This window comes from Heliangelus exortis, chromosome 19 (assembly GCF_036169615.1).
Source record: "Heliangelus exortis chromosome 19, bHelExo1.hap1, whole genome shotgun sequence".
NCBI lineage: Eukaryota > Metazoa > Chordata > Aves > Apodiformes > Trochilidae > Heliangelus > Heliangelus exortis.
This window is the reverse complement of record NC_092440.1, coordinates 11,767,153-11,782,776: the sequence shown is the minus strand read 5'-3', so window position 1 is coordinate 11,782,776 and position 15,624 is coordinate 11,767,153. Positions and strand designations below refer to the sequence as shown.

Genomic DNA, 15,624 nt, shown 5'->3' with positions numbered 1-15,624 from the left:
AATTTACCAAACTGAACGTGCAGCTGAAGAGTGTGCCCGGTGCTGTCAAGAAGTGCCACCGATCTGTCAACAGCAATAATGCTGCCACCCCTGGAGCTGCATGCATACAGCTGCGGATTAACAGAGACCTGAAAGGAAAAAGGGTTTTAGAGGTAATATCCGGAACATGACAGAGAAGCTTTGGTAATAATTTAGATGAAAAACCGTAGCTTGGGTGAATTCTACCTTTTCTGAAGATGTGATTTGCAGTAATGTGTCCACCTGGTACAGGGCAGTCCCACATTCGTGTCCTAAACCTACAGGGAGTTGGTCGCTCCCTGTGTCATCGTTTGTGAGGAGCTCGATGTCATTCCACATCTTTACCTGCGATGAACACTTAAGGAACACGCGATGTACGTCAGAGAAGGCTTTAAAAAGTTATACGACCGCACAAGAAGTACCGATTTTATTATTCTGTCGTGATTCTGCCTCTGGGAGGAAGGATTGTACAACAAACCTCCTGAAAGCAAACTGCGTGTTTAGAAAAGATAAAGTTGAGTCGCGGAGCAGCGCAGCTCCCACCTGAGGCGCCCTGCGGGCCCGCCTGTGCGCAGCTCGGCGAGGAGGGGTTCCGCGCCCGAGGCTGACTGAAATTCAGTGCTAGACATCCCTCCCCGCCACTCAGCAGACACCCCTGCCCACCGGGACCAGGATCGCGACCCTCACCCCGTCCCCTCACCGCGGCCCCGGTGCCACTCGGCGGCCGCGATCCCTCAGGGCTTTCAAATTGGCGGGAGCCGAGGCTGCCGCTACGGACGGCAGTTGGGACCAAACCTCCTCGAAAGGCGAACGGCCCCGGTTGCTAAGATACCACCTCATTCCCGTCCCTCCTCCCAGCATCCACCGCGCCTCCCCGCCCGCTCTCCCCCCCCGCCCCGCCCCACGGTAACATCCGGGTGCCTGGAGGGAGGGAGAGGGAGGGCGGGGCGTGGCGCCTCGGTTCGCGAGCGCAACGGCGGCGGCTGCTGAGGGAGCCGCTTCGTGAGGAGTTGTTGAGAGGGAGCGGGTGTCCCCGGCGCTCGGTCATGGCGGTGAGTGGTGTCCTCCGGCTGAGGTTTTGGGAAAGGAGCGGTTTGGGAAAAGTGGAGCCGCGGCGGGGCGGGAGGGAAGAGCGTGTGAGATGGGGAGGGCTGGGTCGGGGAGCAGTGTGCGCGGAGAGACAAAATGGCGCCCGCCGCTCCTTGGGCTGCCGGCGCCATGATGGGCCTCGGAGGGGGGGGGTGGCCGCGTTTCAGTCAGTGCTCCTCTCTGCGTTTCCAGAAGTTTCTGTTTCATGTCTCTGGGGTTGATGAGAGGTGAAGAAGGATTATGACCCAGGCTCGGTCTTTTCCTGGCCTGGGGGCAGATGTGTTGTGGCTGTGGGAGCGGGCGTTGCTCAGAAGGCCTGAGAGGCGCAGGTTCCCTGGGGGAGGAGGAAGAGGAGAGATTTTGCGACGGGCCCATACTCAGTTTTCGTTCATTTAGCGTTTCCTGTTCTCTTACTTTTCTTCGTGTTTCGTCACAGGCATACAATTTTCAGTGTCGTGTTCCTTGATTAATTATTTACCTCCATTCGCCTGTTTTTATGGTTAATATCGATAGGGAACGCCTTTGCTGTAGTTACCGTAATCCTTTACGATAACTCACGGCGTAAGAGTGTAGCTTTATTACCTTAACATTTGTGTGGCCCAACATCATGTAGAGGCGTTTGTCCTGTAATTGATTAGAAGTCCTAAGGAAAGTAGCTATCAAACCCGAAGTGGTTACTTTTTTTCAAAAGTTAATAAAGAGCCGTGAGTAAAGCAAAACAAAGATAAGCAAACCAGACTCTAAAGAGAGAAAAATCTTCAAAGTGGTGTTTAATCTGGTATTTTAAGTTCTTGTATTGAAAGTTTGACCAGTTGAGGAACGCAAATTCTGGAGAAAATTAAGTTATTTTTTTATGATGGTTTTTCTGCTCATATAACTTAATCAGTTAAGAATAAGAAACTTTCTGTAATAAGACTTGAAAAGTTGTGAACTTGTACTTTTGCATCTGGAGTGTAGGTATTATCTTTTAGATTACTCTGAAGTAGTAGGTGAGGGACTTGTTCAGTGAAACCCTGAGTCTGTGGCCAGTCCCCAAGTATTTGTAAGAACTGAGAATTGTCTCACTGAAGTCTGTCAGCCCCTTTTTGTCTGTGCTTTTTTATAGAGTTAAGACATTTCTCTTAGGTGCAGCACACAAGGACATTAATGAGCAGCAGTGTGTATAAATAATGAGGCTGGTAGCCTTGGAAAAAGTGGCACTGGGCTCATTTTCATCTGCATACTATAATAAAAAAAAGTTATATTAACTGTTATCTAGTGTTTTCTTTATCCTCCTCAAGAAACTTGAACTCAAGAAATGTAAATTTCTAGAAATCTTAAAATTCCTTAATTTCTTCCAGCTGAGTCTTTTGGAAACCTTAGATGAGGAAGGAGGGGACTGAGTGGAAGAGGGGGAAGTGTAAATAAGCAGATAATAAAGAGATGTGGAATTCTGAGGATTGGGATGGCTAAACTCACAAAGAGGGGAGGCACTTCTTACTGTTTATCTAATGTCCTGAAGTTTTCAGGATTGTGGGTGGTCTACTGAGAGTATTCAGAATTGTCAATGAGGCTGTAATTAATCTCTGCTGCAGATGCAGTCTCAAGCAGTCACTGTTGTCCCTGTGCTGGTGTGTTTTTAACTAGATATCAGTACACCACGGGAATGGAGGAGTGAACAGCTGCTTATCTGTCTTCAAGGTTTGACTGTGGCTGTATCCTTGTACAGATGCAGATTAATAAAGAATTGGGCAGACTAAACAGTAGCAGCTGAAATATAAACCCAGAGATTTACCCGTTATGAACAAAAACGTACCATTAATTAATGCCCAATATATTAATGACAATCTGTAATATCTGTTGTGGTTTACAAAAGAGACTGAAGCAACTAGCTGCTTTGCTTTCAAAATAATGTATCTAAATCAGCATTTGAAAGGTTTTTGAGTGTCTTGTTCAGTTTGCAAATTAAACTGCAGTTTGTAGAAAGCTGTGAAAGTTCAGGTCTTCTGCTACACTATTTTATCTTAATTAATTGCTTTTCTAGGCCAAATTTTGTCCTTAGTGGAGTCTTGTGCAGCCACATGATGGTCAAGCTTTGATAATAACTGCCATTGACATCAGAATGAGAGAGACCTGTGATTCTGTGAAGGCATTAATAAAACACCCTCACCTTTTCCATGTGCACATTTTCCATTCAGTTTCTTTAATTGCATTGTACACTGGTTGGACACATTTACATCTCTCAGCACTGAATCACAAGACAGTCTTGAATGCTTCACACAAGATTAGTTTCTGGATTTAATCCTAGGTCAGGGTTTAGAAGGGATGGAGGGAACATTGTTGGTTTTGTTACCTGAGGAACATATTATACAGAAGTTAGTGGGGCAGTGAGATGCAGCCTGTATATACCCTCATGCAAATACCTGTTTTTGCATAGAGATAGGTTTTGGGGTTTTTTTCTTTATTTAAAATTTAGATAACACCAATACATACACCTCATTTCCTTTCTCTTCAGAGTTCATGCTCTACTTCAAAATACAGTGGGGATTTTGTGCTGTGCCTCAGTAATACCCTAACTTGTGAGGTGATTAGTTTAGGCTTACTGATTCTCTCAAAAGCACACAGAAAAAGTGTGTGTCTAATGGGAGAGCAAAGTGTTATTATATATTCTTTAATATTATGTATTCTTTAAAGTCTTGAAAAAACAATCTGTGCAGTTATCCTGCAAGTTTATAAAGCAGTTGTCTAACAGTGAGGTGGCAATGCACAAGATTGTCTCTACAGAAGATGATTTTGAATGTGTGTTCAAAGGAAATAATAACTAGTTTTTGTTCTCAGTCCTGAGTTTTTGGGTTTTAAGCATTCTGTTTTCATGTGTAGGGTAGTGATACAGAACGAGATGGAGTAGCCCCAGAAAAGTCCTCTCCAGAAAGAGAGAAGAAAAAGGAACAGTCAGATGCTTCCAGTTCTCCCAGAACATCAAAGCATCATTATTCAAGATCGCGCTCACGGTCGAGGGAAAGACGACGGAAGTCAGGTATGGGCTTGATGTAAGCAGAGTTACTTAGTAGTGTTCTGGTGTATGCTTGCAGAACTGAAATACCTTCAAAGTTGCTTAGGAAAAAAATATAGAAAGGTAGCTCTAATAACATGTTAGTATTGGAAAAAAAGCTCCTGATTTTTTCATTTGTATCTTAAATGTGTTATATTGGAACTCTTCAGTCTTAATGGTGGAAGTGCAAAAGAAAAGGGTCTTATTCAGTGTTCAGGAGATGTGGGGTGGAAGGGGATGACAGGTCAAAATAAAGACCATACTATTCTGGGTTTGTTTAAAATAGGGACTCTTAGCCTGGGATACTTTTCCCTGGTTATGTCAAATATAATGTTACCTGGCTGAAGAATGAGTGGAGCATGACACAGGCTTCTTTCTCACTGCCAGAGCTCGAATAAATGCAGACAAAGAACTGGGAATAGCAGCTAGAGTTTGCTTTTGGCAGTAGATATTTGAACAGTGCTGTTTGTTGTCCAAGTCTCTATTCTTGACTTTGGGGGATGGAATTACTGGAAGAAACTAGAAAGATTATAGCCAGCTGACTTAACTTGGTAAATAAATATAGATGTTTTCTTCTCCAGATGCTGAAGGAAGAAAACACAGAAGCCGGAGCAGAAGCAAAGAGGTAATTAACACTTTGTAGTGTTTAGGTAATTGTACAATACATCTTAAAAAGCATCTTGTAGTAATGCACATATGTATAAACCTGTATAGATGACTTTATGGTAAGTACAAGAAATTGGAAACTTTAAACTTAAAAATGGATATATGGAGATCCTTTCATAGTGAAGCATGATTGCAGCCATCATGTTGACAAGGTAATAGTTTAATAGAAAAATGCTTTCAGAAACTAGTAACTTAAATTCCTTTTTTTTTTTTTTTTTCTGTGGAAACAGCCAGAAGAGAGAATTCATATGGAGAAGTAGAATGGTGTTCTTGATGAGTTTCACAGAGCTTCCAGTAACTGAGAGCCTTGGGTGGCTTTATTTCTGGCCAATGTTAAAGATTTTCAGTGCTACATACTCATCTACTTATGTGTATTGAAAGTATTCCCCACCTGACTGAGCTCTGTTTATTGCATCCTTTAATTGTAAAGACTGTCATAGCTTGACAAACAAGCAGAGTCAGCTGGAAGCATGACAGAAGCAGCAAAAATTTCAAAGGCTGTCTCTTGTTTTAAAGTGTATCTGTGTTTATATACAGAGTGAGGATTGGGAAGAGACAGCATTAGTAATACCTTAAAAATAACTGTCTTACACACCAGAGAGAAGAGGTAAAATAAGGAAACCAGGAGAATCAAAATAATCACAAAGGAGCTCGAGCCATGAGAGGCAATAGCAGGCTGGGTCAGATGAGGGAATCTTTAACTTTTAACCTGGGTCAGGAACTTCTCCTTCTCCCATTCCAATGGAAGCTCTGTTTAAAAAAAAAAAAAAAAGAGAGGAAAAATAATCTAGGAGAGTTTTTGTGAAATTGAATATATTGTTTAGCTCACATGATAACATTTCTATAATAAATCATACTCAGCGTGCTAATGCGCGAAGAGACTGAACTGAAGACGCTGCAGACTCAGATAGCAAAATTATAAGCCTACTTCATGATAAGGTAACTATTAGTCATTCAAACTCCTATTTCCCTTAAAAATATCTTAAATCCGTTATGGGATATAATGGTGGTTTATTACTAAGTGTGTGACTGGAAGATGTGATTTTAAAAATAAAAATATTTCTGATGTTAAAAAAGGCCTTGCTTAAAATGATGCTTAGTGTTTTACTGTGCTGTTGGATCTAATCTTACACAATTTATTTAGAGGCTTCTAAGTTTCACTGGGTGAACAGATAAGGAATAATGTCCATGGTAGATTTACTGTTTTCAGTCATTTTCAAGATGAAGCTCTTTGTCTATAGATTAAATACTGAATATCAGTAATTTTTTTAAAAAAGTGTAAAAGAATAACTACCTAGGTAAATACATCTCTTAAAATTCACCTTTAGGAAGCAACTCAAACTTCAGATGTGTTTTTATGTAACAACTGATTATTCAAGGAGTCAAACTGTATGTGAAAGCAGGAAAAATATATTACTGTGTACTTGAAGAACTAAAATAAAACATATTTAGAAATGGACATATATTAATAAGGAGTTAGGCTTGGATAAGTGGGTGTCAGCTAACTATAGCATCTTCTCCAAACTTGTTTCTTTTAGGAGAGAGTTACGGTTATAGGAAAGATTTTTTTTGAGTAGTCAACATATTTAGATAAGCAAAAACAACCTCTGAAGAATGGAGGTTTAGTGCAAAATAAATGTATCATGCTTATATTGTGAGTTGAAACAAAACATGATTTAAACCTAAGTCTTAAGTAGGGCTATGCTTTTGTGCTAGAAAAGATTTCAAAATAAACTGAATATATTAAGGGAAGGTGTCGATGTCATGACTTAATCCCTAAGGAAAATACTGGCAAAAATCAGGCTGACCTTGCTAAGTATTTTTGGCATTGCAGCTATAAAAAGGAATCTTTTTTGTAAGAGGCACTGCAGGAAGAAATTGCAGTATAGTGGAGGAGCATATCTTTAAAACTACTGTGGGGAGGTCTCAGAGTGATGCACATGAGCTTTAAACACTAAAAATGTAATGTCAACCATGTAACTTCCAATGTTTTTTAAAAAGCAAAGTAGTGAGTTACTGATTTTAGAGGTCTCTACAAATTATCTAGTGATGAACAGGAAATTGGTGTACTTATAAAAGTAGAATGTCTTCAACTATGTTTAGATTTTAGTAACTTCCAACATGGTAGGCTTAGGTAAACAGTAAATACTATGAATGCAAGTATATGCATATTCATAAATTGTCAGGTCCTGAAGCATAGGTACTTACTGTGTATGGACACAGTAACTGAGATAAAAGTTGTTTTTCTTACAATGCTGTGAACTCTTGTATGAAAACACTGTAAAGATACCTTACTGGATGCATTAGAAATACTTTTGACAGTGGGGAGGAGGGAAAAGGGGTAATATTATAGTGTGCATTTGCAAGTTTGGGTAGTTGGTGGCATTAGGTAAAACAGCCATCACTCATGATTGAGTCACACTCCTAAGGTTACTAATGTTGCATCACAACTTATCATTTTTTATCTTCTGATACCCATACTAACTCTCTTTGTTGCACTATTTTCCTGAAAGAACCAACTTCTTCTTAAAACAGGCAAGAAGACATGAATCCAAAGAGAAGTCCTCCAAGAAGCACAAATCTGAAGACCACAACGACAAAGAACATTCTTCTGACAAGGGAAGAGAAAGCCTAAATTCATCTGAAAATGGTGAGGATAGACATAAACGCAAGGAGAGAAAATCATCGAGAGGGAGGAGTCACTCAAGATCCAGGTCTCGTGAAAGGTAGGTTGTTTCACGTGATTATTTTTCTAAGTGCATGTGTGAAAGCAGCATTTGTGTAAATTTCTGAAGGACAGCTGAATTCTGTTACTGATCTAATGTAACCAAAGCATAAATTTATATTGCATGTTTCAGTTTGCATTGGATAGTGCCTTTGCTGCTGCTTGTTGGTTTCTTTTCACATCAGTTCTGAGGAAAGTACGAAATACTCCTTAAGGCTTTGTGTAGGTGATCAATGTGATGTTTATAAATAGTGTACAGAGGATGGAAAATCTATAAACAGTGTATTAAATGTTCCCTGTTGTCAGTGACAGGAAAGAAAATACACTTTAGCAATGTCATAGCTTTTTACCTCCTAAATGAAGAGCTTACCCAGAGGCAAGGGTGTCTGAGCCTTCTTGCACAGTAGGCCACCTGACTTCACAGTAGGAGAATCACTGGGGACAAGCAGGTTGCTGCCAGAAGAACTTCAAAATAGATCTCACAGCTGAGGGATCTGTAGCAAGCATGATGGCAGGGAAGAGCTTCAGGTAATGGTAGCTGAGGGCCTGTGGGACTCACAGGGTGAAACTTGGGCATCTCTTCCCAAATGTAGTGCAATACCATGAGGAGGAGAGTTTGTGGCCTTGAATTTAAGACTTCTGTGTCAGATTAGTTTGGCCTGGTGTTGTTCACTTTAATGAACAACTAAAAATATCTCTATTGATCAGTGTAACTGTTTATGTAAACTGCCCAGCTCACGGGTCTCTTGTGGCTGGGGCAGTGTTTGCTTCCTTTCTCATTTCATCTCCTAACTTTTACAATTTCAACTGTTCCAGACATCACCTCCCTTTGTAGTTTGCAGTGTGATGTGTTTTACCCTGTGGTGGTGACAAACCTGTGTGTAGGTCCTTGAGTAGAAGCTGAGGTTAAACATGAGAATATATGTGAGGATTTGGGATGTGTGTTTCAGACGCCATCGGAGCAGAAGTCGCGATAGGAAAAAATCCCGATCTCGCAGCAGGGAGAGGAAACGCCGCGTGAGGTCTCGTTCGAGATCAAGATCGAGGCACAGACACAGAAGTAGGAGTAAAAGCAGAACGAGGAGTAGAAGCAGGTAAGTGTTAACTCCCATATGCACTTAGTGATGGTGGTTGGCTGAGCTTTCTGTGGTGGGCTGAAACATAGGAGAATGAAGGGTTTGCTCCTTAACACCTGTTCAGTGTAACTTAACCTGTTTGGCTTTGCTGTATTGAAATAGTTAAGGTGAAGGGCTAAGGACTGAGTGGTTTGTATACACTTAGAGAAACATTTTCCAAGACAGCTTAAGTGTCTCTTTGTTACCAGCTTTTCACAGCATGAATTCATGTTAGCAATCAGAAATGTTAAACTATTTTGTGGGTGTCTTCTAAAACCACTGTTAGAACTTGAATGAGAAAGAAGGAAAGTAAATAATATTTTGAGCAGTAATTTCCACAGTTCAAGGGGTTTTTTTGCTTCTTATGTCACAGTTGAATTTGCTATTTTGAATAAGATGTTTAGAAGATATTTAAGTGGGAAAAACTGAAGAAAAAGTATCAAACACAAGAGGGTTAGTTGTATCAAGAGTAGTGTGGTTGACTAAGCATACTTTAATTATTATTTTTATTTATTTATTTTGTTTTTTTGTTTGTGTATATCTTGTAAGAGGGCAGTTTAACTGGAAATCACTGCCTGTGGGAGCAGATGCACTGGTCAGAAGTTAATCCTGATCAGCTCTACAAAATTCTTTTAAAAAGGTGTCTGTGAACTGACAGTGTAGTATTAAGGTGAATTTTGTACCAGACTGTTTCTGGTCTGAATGTTCTAATTTGTGTTAGTGGTTACCAACTCCCTTTTCTCAAGTTCTTCATGAGATTATTTATCACTTACAATTTTTCTGCCTATCTTGGGTCCTTCCATTTCTGTCTTAAATTCTAGTAGCACAGATTGAAACACCAGTTGTGGGTTATTCTAGTGGATATTCATAGTGGATCATTTTAGGTCTGTTGACAGAATATGCTAGTGTTAAGGTTCCCATCACTTGATGGAAGTTAACGTGTCCCAGTACTCATGAATCATTCAGTATTTTGGTGTAGTTCTGATTCTTTGTGTGTCACCTTTTGCATTCTTAGTGCCCTGTAGGATTTTCTGAATGAGTAAAATGAAATACGACTTAATGACTACTACAGTTGTGTTTTTTCCCTTGTTTAAAGTAAAACAAGCAGTTTAAATGCAAATTGGTGTCTCTTCAGAGCTCCCAAGAAAGCGTTGCCAGTGTTCCTGTTGATTTAGCAGTATTTTCACTAGAGTATTTTAAATTGCATATTTAAAGGGTATAGAAGTTGGTTATGACTGCTCAACAGTTCGCTGGATCCTTGGAGACTTAAGAATCTAGCACACTCATGTAATGCTACAGCATCACTTGTGAAACTCTTAAGAAGACTTGTCTTTCTGAAGAACTAGTTCAAGTACATGGTTTGTGTCAGTTTTTATTTTGGCATGCACTTTCTACCAAACTTTCAGCTGGGGTGAGTAGAGCTGGGGTCTTTAATTGATATATATGTTACTTGCACTTAATGGTATTCAAGTTGCCTTCAGCATGAAGTGTAAGGCTTCAGGTCCCTGTTAATTTCAGTTATTATGAATGATATGCACTTACTGTTTCTAAAAGTCACTGAATATTTTGTATTTAATGATTTTGTGAAAACTTCACATTCTAGAACAGTTTTTTGCTTCTGCAGTGGAATTCAAATTACCTGAACAACACACGTGGGGAAAAAAAGGAAGGGGTAGTCATAGCTTAGGAATTTCTTCAGCTGGAAATATATCTTGTTGGATAGCCATTGGCATTCTGCAGGGGTTCTTTTAAGTACTGATTTTTGTTTCACAAGTCCTAGAGAAGGAAAATAAGTGAGATGCAAGTATTTTAATTGTAGTTAAAACACTTATTCAAGCTCTGTGCTCGGGTGAAGCCTTTGGAAAGAGAGTTTATAGGGCCAGCCTCAAGGAAAATTCTTCACAAGCCAGATAAACATGATGTGGAAAACCTACTCTGTTAAAAGTCAACTGTGAAATTCCCTCATTAATGAAAAGCAATATTGGTTATTGCAGTTCACAGGCTGTGACAGAAGCCTTTGGAAATCGTGGGGCTTGAACTTCTTTTGATGGTTCTTTGTATAATCTCAAGCTCATGTTTCCAAGTGATCTCTCTCCACTAGTGTTTGAACTCCTTTTTTGTTCTGTGAGTGTTTAGACCCTCCTGGCAGTTTTTGTGGCATTGCTCTGATGAAATGCTGAGTGGAAAACATGACACCATCTGCTTGTTTCAGAAGGAAGTACCTAAATACCAAAATGCAAATGTTTATTTCCTTGGTGTTTACCTGTGCAATAAAGCATCAGACCAAAGACAAGACCAAACTACAATAGCACAGGAAAAATGAGGGTATCTTTGAAACATGCATTACATCTTAGGAATGCAGATCTGACACTCCCCAGAGCCTGAATCTGCATCTTGTCATCTTCTATGAAAAGATAAGTCTGACCTCTTGTGCATTCTACCAGATCTGTCATGTAAACAGGGATCTTGTTCTGCCTTCAGCCTGCATTTCAAGAGGACAGATACTGCCCGTGGTACAAAGGGAAGAAACAGATTATCTGGATGCCATTTAAAGTGGCTGTTGTCAAGTTAGCTGTTACCTCAGATGGTTGATAATAGGATTTAAGTTTAAAATTGCAGAAACACCTTTGTGCATCCCAGCTTTCTGTTGGTGGCAAATCTGGGAAAGATGAGTGATATCTCCTGTGATTTAAGTTTTCTTGGACACTTCCATTGTCTGTGACTTCTTTGTCTAAAGATGAGAGGCTTAAAGAGGGATAAACCCTTATCTCTGGTACTGTAATGATCATGGCAAGGAGAAATAGTGCTATTAGTAGTTCATGTGTGTATTTTGAGCAGCTGTTGCTTAGATGGGCCTAGATACAGATGCTATAAGAAAAACCTGGAGGGAGGGGTGAGGAGAGGGTAACTAAAGGAGCGTGGAACTGAATATTTTGGTGTTTCACCTAAAAATGTGTTTTATCTGGGTTCTTTTCAGATTGTCAGGCTCAAGATTATGCATGTTTTGTGGTTCTCTGCACAGTGCTGTCCTTCTCAAGAGCAGAGCCAAGAGGAGTCACGTTAGCTTGATAGCCTCCCTTGAAGTTGTTGACAGCACATCTAGTGAAGGGTGTACAGAGGGGACAGATTCAGTCATTTCCCTGGGTACTACTCCAGTTTTTATGCTGTGCCTCTTCAGAAAGCTCACTTTGAACATGGAGTGCTGCTTGGGCTTTCATGGTTTTAAAGCATTCTTGTACCTCAGTCCATTTGTACAGTTTCCTTGTAATTGACTTCAGCAAGGTACATGATGATTTTTCTTGGCAGATTTTAGAATTAATCTCTGGAGTTGATCTTTATAAACACTAAGAGGGTAAACAAATACCTGGAGCAACATAGTGTTACTTTTTTTGCAGTTAGAAACATTCAGTTTTAGCTCTGTCTTGTTATAAGGCAGGTATGAATGTTACTTTGTTCCAGAGTAACCTCCGAAAGCTGCTCTGATGAACTCTCCAAATTAAGTAGTTCAGACTTGTAATCAAAGACTTTGTGGAATGTCAAGGTGTGTATTTAGCTTCCTTGTTTTAGCATCTGTTAAATTTGGTTGCAGGGAGAGAAAGAAAAGAATTGAAAAGCCCAGGAGGTTCAGCAGGAGTCACAGCCGGAGCCCCAGTCCTCCACCTTTTCGAGGAAGAAACACAGCTATGGATGCACAGGAAGCACTAGCCAGAAGGTCAGAAATTGTTCTGATTTAATGATACCTGATACAAATAAGCTGCTGCTCTTGATTTTGCATGTCTAAGTGTTTTTATTCTTGTGCATTTACAGACTGGAAAGAGCAAAGAAACTGCAAGAACAGAGAGAGAAAGAAATGGTTGAAAAACAGAAGCAACAGGAAATGGCTGCAGGTAGTACCTGGGCATTATATAAATTCCTAAGTAATAGCATGAGTGGGAGATAGTGCAGGCTTCAGTGCTGCCTGTTATGATCCTGTTCAACACAGGGACTTGTTGCCTGTCTTTGAAATTGTTAATTTGGTCTGTATATGAGCCACATACAGAACCTAGGACATGCTTCCAAATATGTCACAAACATAAAAACCCAAGAGAAATAATCAGGATTTCTTATGGCTGGCAGATGATTTTGTGATGGTCATTGGGCTTTCTTTTATGCCTCATTAATCAAGAGTTTAAAAACCATTTCCAGCTTGTGTGTTTAGAGGCACGAGGCACATTAGTTTCACTTTTAAACAAATAACATTAGTTTTCACTTTTAAAATAAATAACATTTATTTTGTATTTACTATTGGAACGTTTTCCTTCTGACAAAGGGGATTGTTTGGGAATTGTTTGTTTGTTCAGGGAGCTTTTGGGGGGTTATCTGGGCTTCTTTTCTGATGGGAAGTTGTCTTCCTTCAGCAGCTGCAGCCACTGGAGGTTCTGTTATTAATGTTGCTGCTCTTCTGGCATCGGGAACACAAGTAACTCCTCAGATAGCAATGGCAGCTCAAATGGCAGCACTACAAGCAAAAGCACTTGCAGAGACTGGAATAGCTGTCCCGAGCTATTACAACCCAGCAGCAGTGAACCCAATGAAATTTGCTGAGCAAGAGAAAAAACGGAAGATGCTTTGGCAAGGCAAAAAGGAAGGGGTAATGTTGTGCTTTTTTACTTCCATAGAACTTTTTTTGGAAACCTGTTGTGTTCAAAAATGCTTATTCACATTATTTCCAGTGAAATTAATTTCATACCTGGTTTCATAATGATCTTTCCCTATTAACAGCAGCCCAAGGGTAAAATTTTAGGAGTGAAAGGACTAGGATAACTAAACCTTCAAATACCATGATTGTGGCACAAGCCCCTGGAAGACCCCTTCCAAAAAATTCCTGTGAGGATGCATCAGGAGTGTCAGATGTGACAGAAATGTTTTATTTCCAACTGCTCGTGCTACACAGTGGTCTCACTTCTCATACCACATTTTGTCTTGCTACTGTGCTGTGTTATTAACAGAAACTTACCTAAAAGGCTGACACATCTTTTTTTTAACTTCTACAGGATAAATCACAGTCTGCAGAAATATGGGAAAAATTGAATTTTGGAAACAAGGACCAAAATGTCAAATTCAGAAAACTGATGGGCATTAAGGTAAAGAGTTCTGAATGTGTAATTAAGTTTATTAATTGTAGATAGTGGTTTCTTTTTTTCATTTTTTTCATTTTCATAAAGTGTACCTTAAACAGTAAAGATGTTAAGTTAGCCTGAAACTACCTGATGTAGTTAAGAACTTATTTCTCATTAAAATTCACAAGCAGTATATAAATCTGACTTTAGTTCAAATTCTGAATTTGAAGAATTTCATTATGTTTTTGTTTTACAAAGCAACTTGTGATCTCTTAACAATGGTGGTAATGTGAACCAGTGTTCCTGGTGTAAACAGGATTACTTTGAGTAAGTTAATTGGAAACATTTGAAAGGGTTAAGAAAAGGACCTGGTTAAAAGCCTCTACCTGTTTCTTGACAGTGAGAGGAAAGCTGCTCTAGAATGTTCTAGCAGTAAAACCAAATGCTTGAATTCTAGCTTTTCAATATGAAAAAGCAAAAAATATTTGTAGTAGATGAAAACACCACTTCATCCCCACCCAGCTAATGTTTGTTTTCTTCTGTCTGGTTTCTAGAGTGAGGATGAAGCTGGCTGTAGTTCAGTTGATGAAGAGAGTTACAAAACACTGAAACAACAGGAAGAGGTTTTCAGAAATCTAGATGCACAGTATGAAATGGCAAGATCACAGACTCATACACAAAGAGGAATGGGATTGGGTTTTACATCTTCAATGCGAGGAATGGATGCAGTTTGAAAAGAAAAAAAAAAAACAAAACAAAACCGTTTTAAAGTTTGGGACTATGGAAGGTTCTTGTTCAAATGTTGGGTCCTTGTTCACCAAAAAGCTAGCATTCTAGCTTGCATGGGTGTTGCATTGACTTTAATTTATTGAAAAATACTTTTTTTTTTTTTGTAAATATCAGATAAGTGATACTGGTGTTAGTGTTGTAATCAGGTTATACCCACTTCCATTAAACTTGACAGAGCTATAGAAGGACAGTATTTTTTAGTTAAAATTCTACTTTTCAAACCAAGCAGCAGATGGGATGAACTCATACATGGATATTTCGTGTCCACTGTCTTGTGTACTTTTGTACTTTAACCTTGTACAGTTATTTTCAATTCTTGAAACATGAAAGAAACATTGTGTAGATGTTATTTAGCGGTCTGGGCCAATAGGCACATAATCCAGTGCAAAAAATCTGGTTAATAATAAAGACATTTTTTCTCTAAGGTCTTTATGTTAATTAAGTTGTCTTTTGGGCCAAACCCTAAGGAAAATAGGTGGGAGATCTCAGGAAAAGTGGGGAAGTCAAAAATACAGCGTTTGCTTTATTTTGTGTATTTTGAAGTGGGATTTACCTGAAACAAGGAGACTTGGAGTGTGGAGCTCAGCTCAGGGTGAGGCATGCTGAGCACAAATTGTAGTGGCAAGAAAGGGAGAAAGGGTCTCACCAAACCACTGGTGAGAAAGGATGTTGGAACTTAGTTTTCTAATACTTCAGTATTTAAAAGTACCAAAAAGCGTGTTAACTCCTTGTAAGCGATAGTATCAGCACATGAGGCTGTGCCTGATCAGGAGCAGGACTCCTCTCCAGGCAGAGTGGAGTTTGGAATTAGGCCCTATTTTAAAAATAATCCTGTCCTACACCCTGTGCTGCTGCACAATTTTTCTGCACCCCGAGCGAGCAAAACCCAAAAGGAGCAATGGGGCAGGGGATTCCCTCCCGCCTCCCATTTTGCCTGCGCTTGCCCTCCAGAGAACTACAGCTCCCGGCATGCCCTGCGCCGCTCCCTCCCGCAGGGGGCAGACTACAACTCCCAGTAGGCACAGCGCCAGGGCGCTGGGTGCAGCCATGGCGAGCTGCTGCCGTTGCATGCTGGGAGTTGTGGTCCCTTGG

The 15,624-nt window shown here is 40.0% G+C and overlaps 2 protein-coding genes across 6 annotated transcripts in view; one reads left to right on the top strand and one right to left on the bottom strand.

Moving 5' to 3' along the window:
* The window catches only part of KNTC1 (kinetochore associated 1), a 33,190-nt gene extending 32,399 nt beyond the window's left edge, over positions 1–791 (bottom strand). The window contains exons 1-3 of one of the 2 annotated variants that reach the window (XM_071762863.1): positions 700–791; positions 226–363; positions 8–128 (exon numbers count right to left, since the gene is read on the bottom strand). In XM_071762863.1, coding sequence (XP_071618964.1) covers positions 8–128; positions 226–357 — 253 coding nt within the window. In that variant the 5' untranslated portion in view covers positions 358–363; positions 700–791. Of the gene's footprint in view, positions 1–7; positions 129–225; positions 385–699 lie in introns of those variants that run through there. The other variant, XR_011729626.1, reaches the window with a different exon arrangement.
* Positions 792–906: 115 nt separating this feature from the next.
* RSRC2 (arginine and serine rich coiled-coil 2) lies at positions 907–14,956 on the top strand. 4 transcript variants are annotated; one of them, XM_071762876.1, is made up of 11 exons: positions 953–1,070; positions 3,967–4,123; positions 4,720–4,763; positions 5,666–5,743; positions 7,318–7,530; positions 8,480–8,623; positions 12,234–12,356; positions 12,452–12,531; positions 13,042–13,274; positions 13,678–13,767; positions 14,298–14,956. In XM_071762876.1, exons 4-11 carry the CDS (start codon positions 5,736–5,738, stop codon positions 14,475–14,477), a joined length of 1,071 nt encoding a protein of 356 aa, XP_071618977.1. In that variant the 5' UTR covers positions 953–1,070; positions 3,967–4,123; positions 4,720–4,763; positions 5,666–5,735; the 3' UTR covers positions 14,478–14,956. The 4 variants fall into 4 exon arrangements, with proteins under 4 accessions (XP_071618974.1, XP_071618975.1, XP_071618976.1 ...); XM_071762873.1 differs by lacking the exon at positions 5,666–5,743 and having other exon boundaries at positions 907–1,070; positions 7,340–7,530; XM_071762874.1 differs by lacking the exon at positions 5,666–5,743 and having other exon boundaries at positions 934–1,070; positions 7,340–7,530; positions 13,045–13,274.
* The last annotated feature ends 668 nt before the right edge of the window (positions 14,957–15,624 follow it).

Bases quoted from the DNA above. Each gene is read 5' to 3' on its own strand.
- RSRC2 (XM_071762873.1), top strand. The intron at 4,124-4,719 runs GTATGGGCTTGA...TTTCTTCTCCAG, and splicing joins GGAAAGACGACGGAAGTCAG to ATGCTGAAGGAAGAAAACAC. The intron at 12,357-12,451 runs GTCAGAAATTGT...GTGCATTTACAG, and splicing joins CAGGAAGCACTAGCCAGAAG to ACTGGAAAGAGCAAAGAAAC.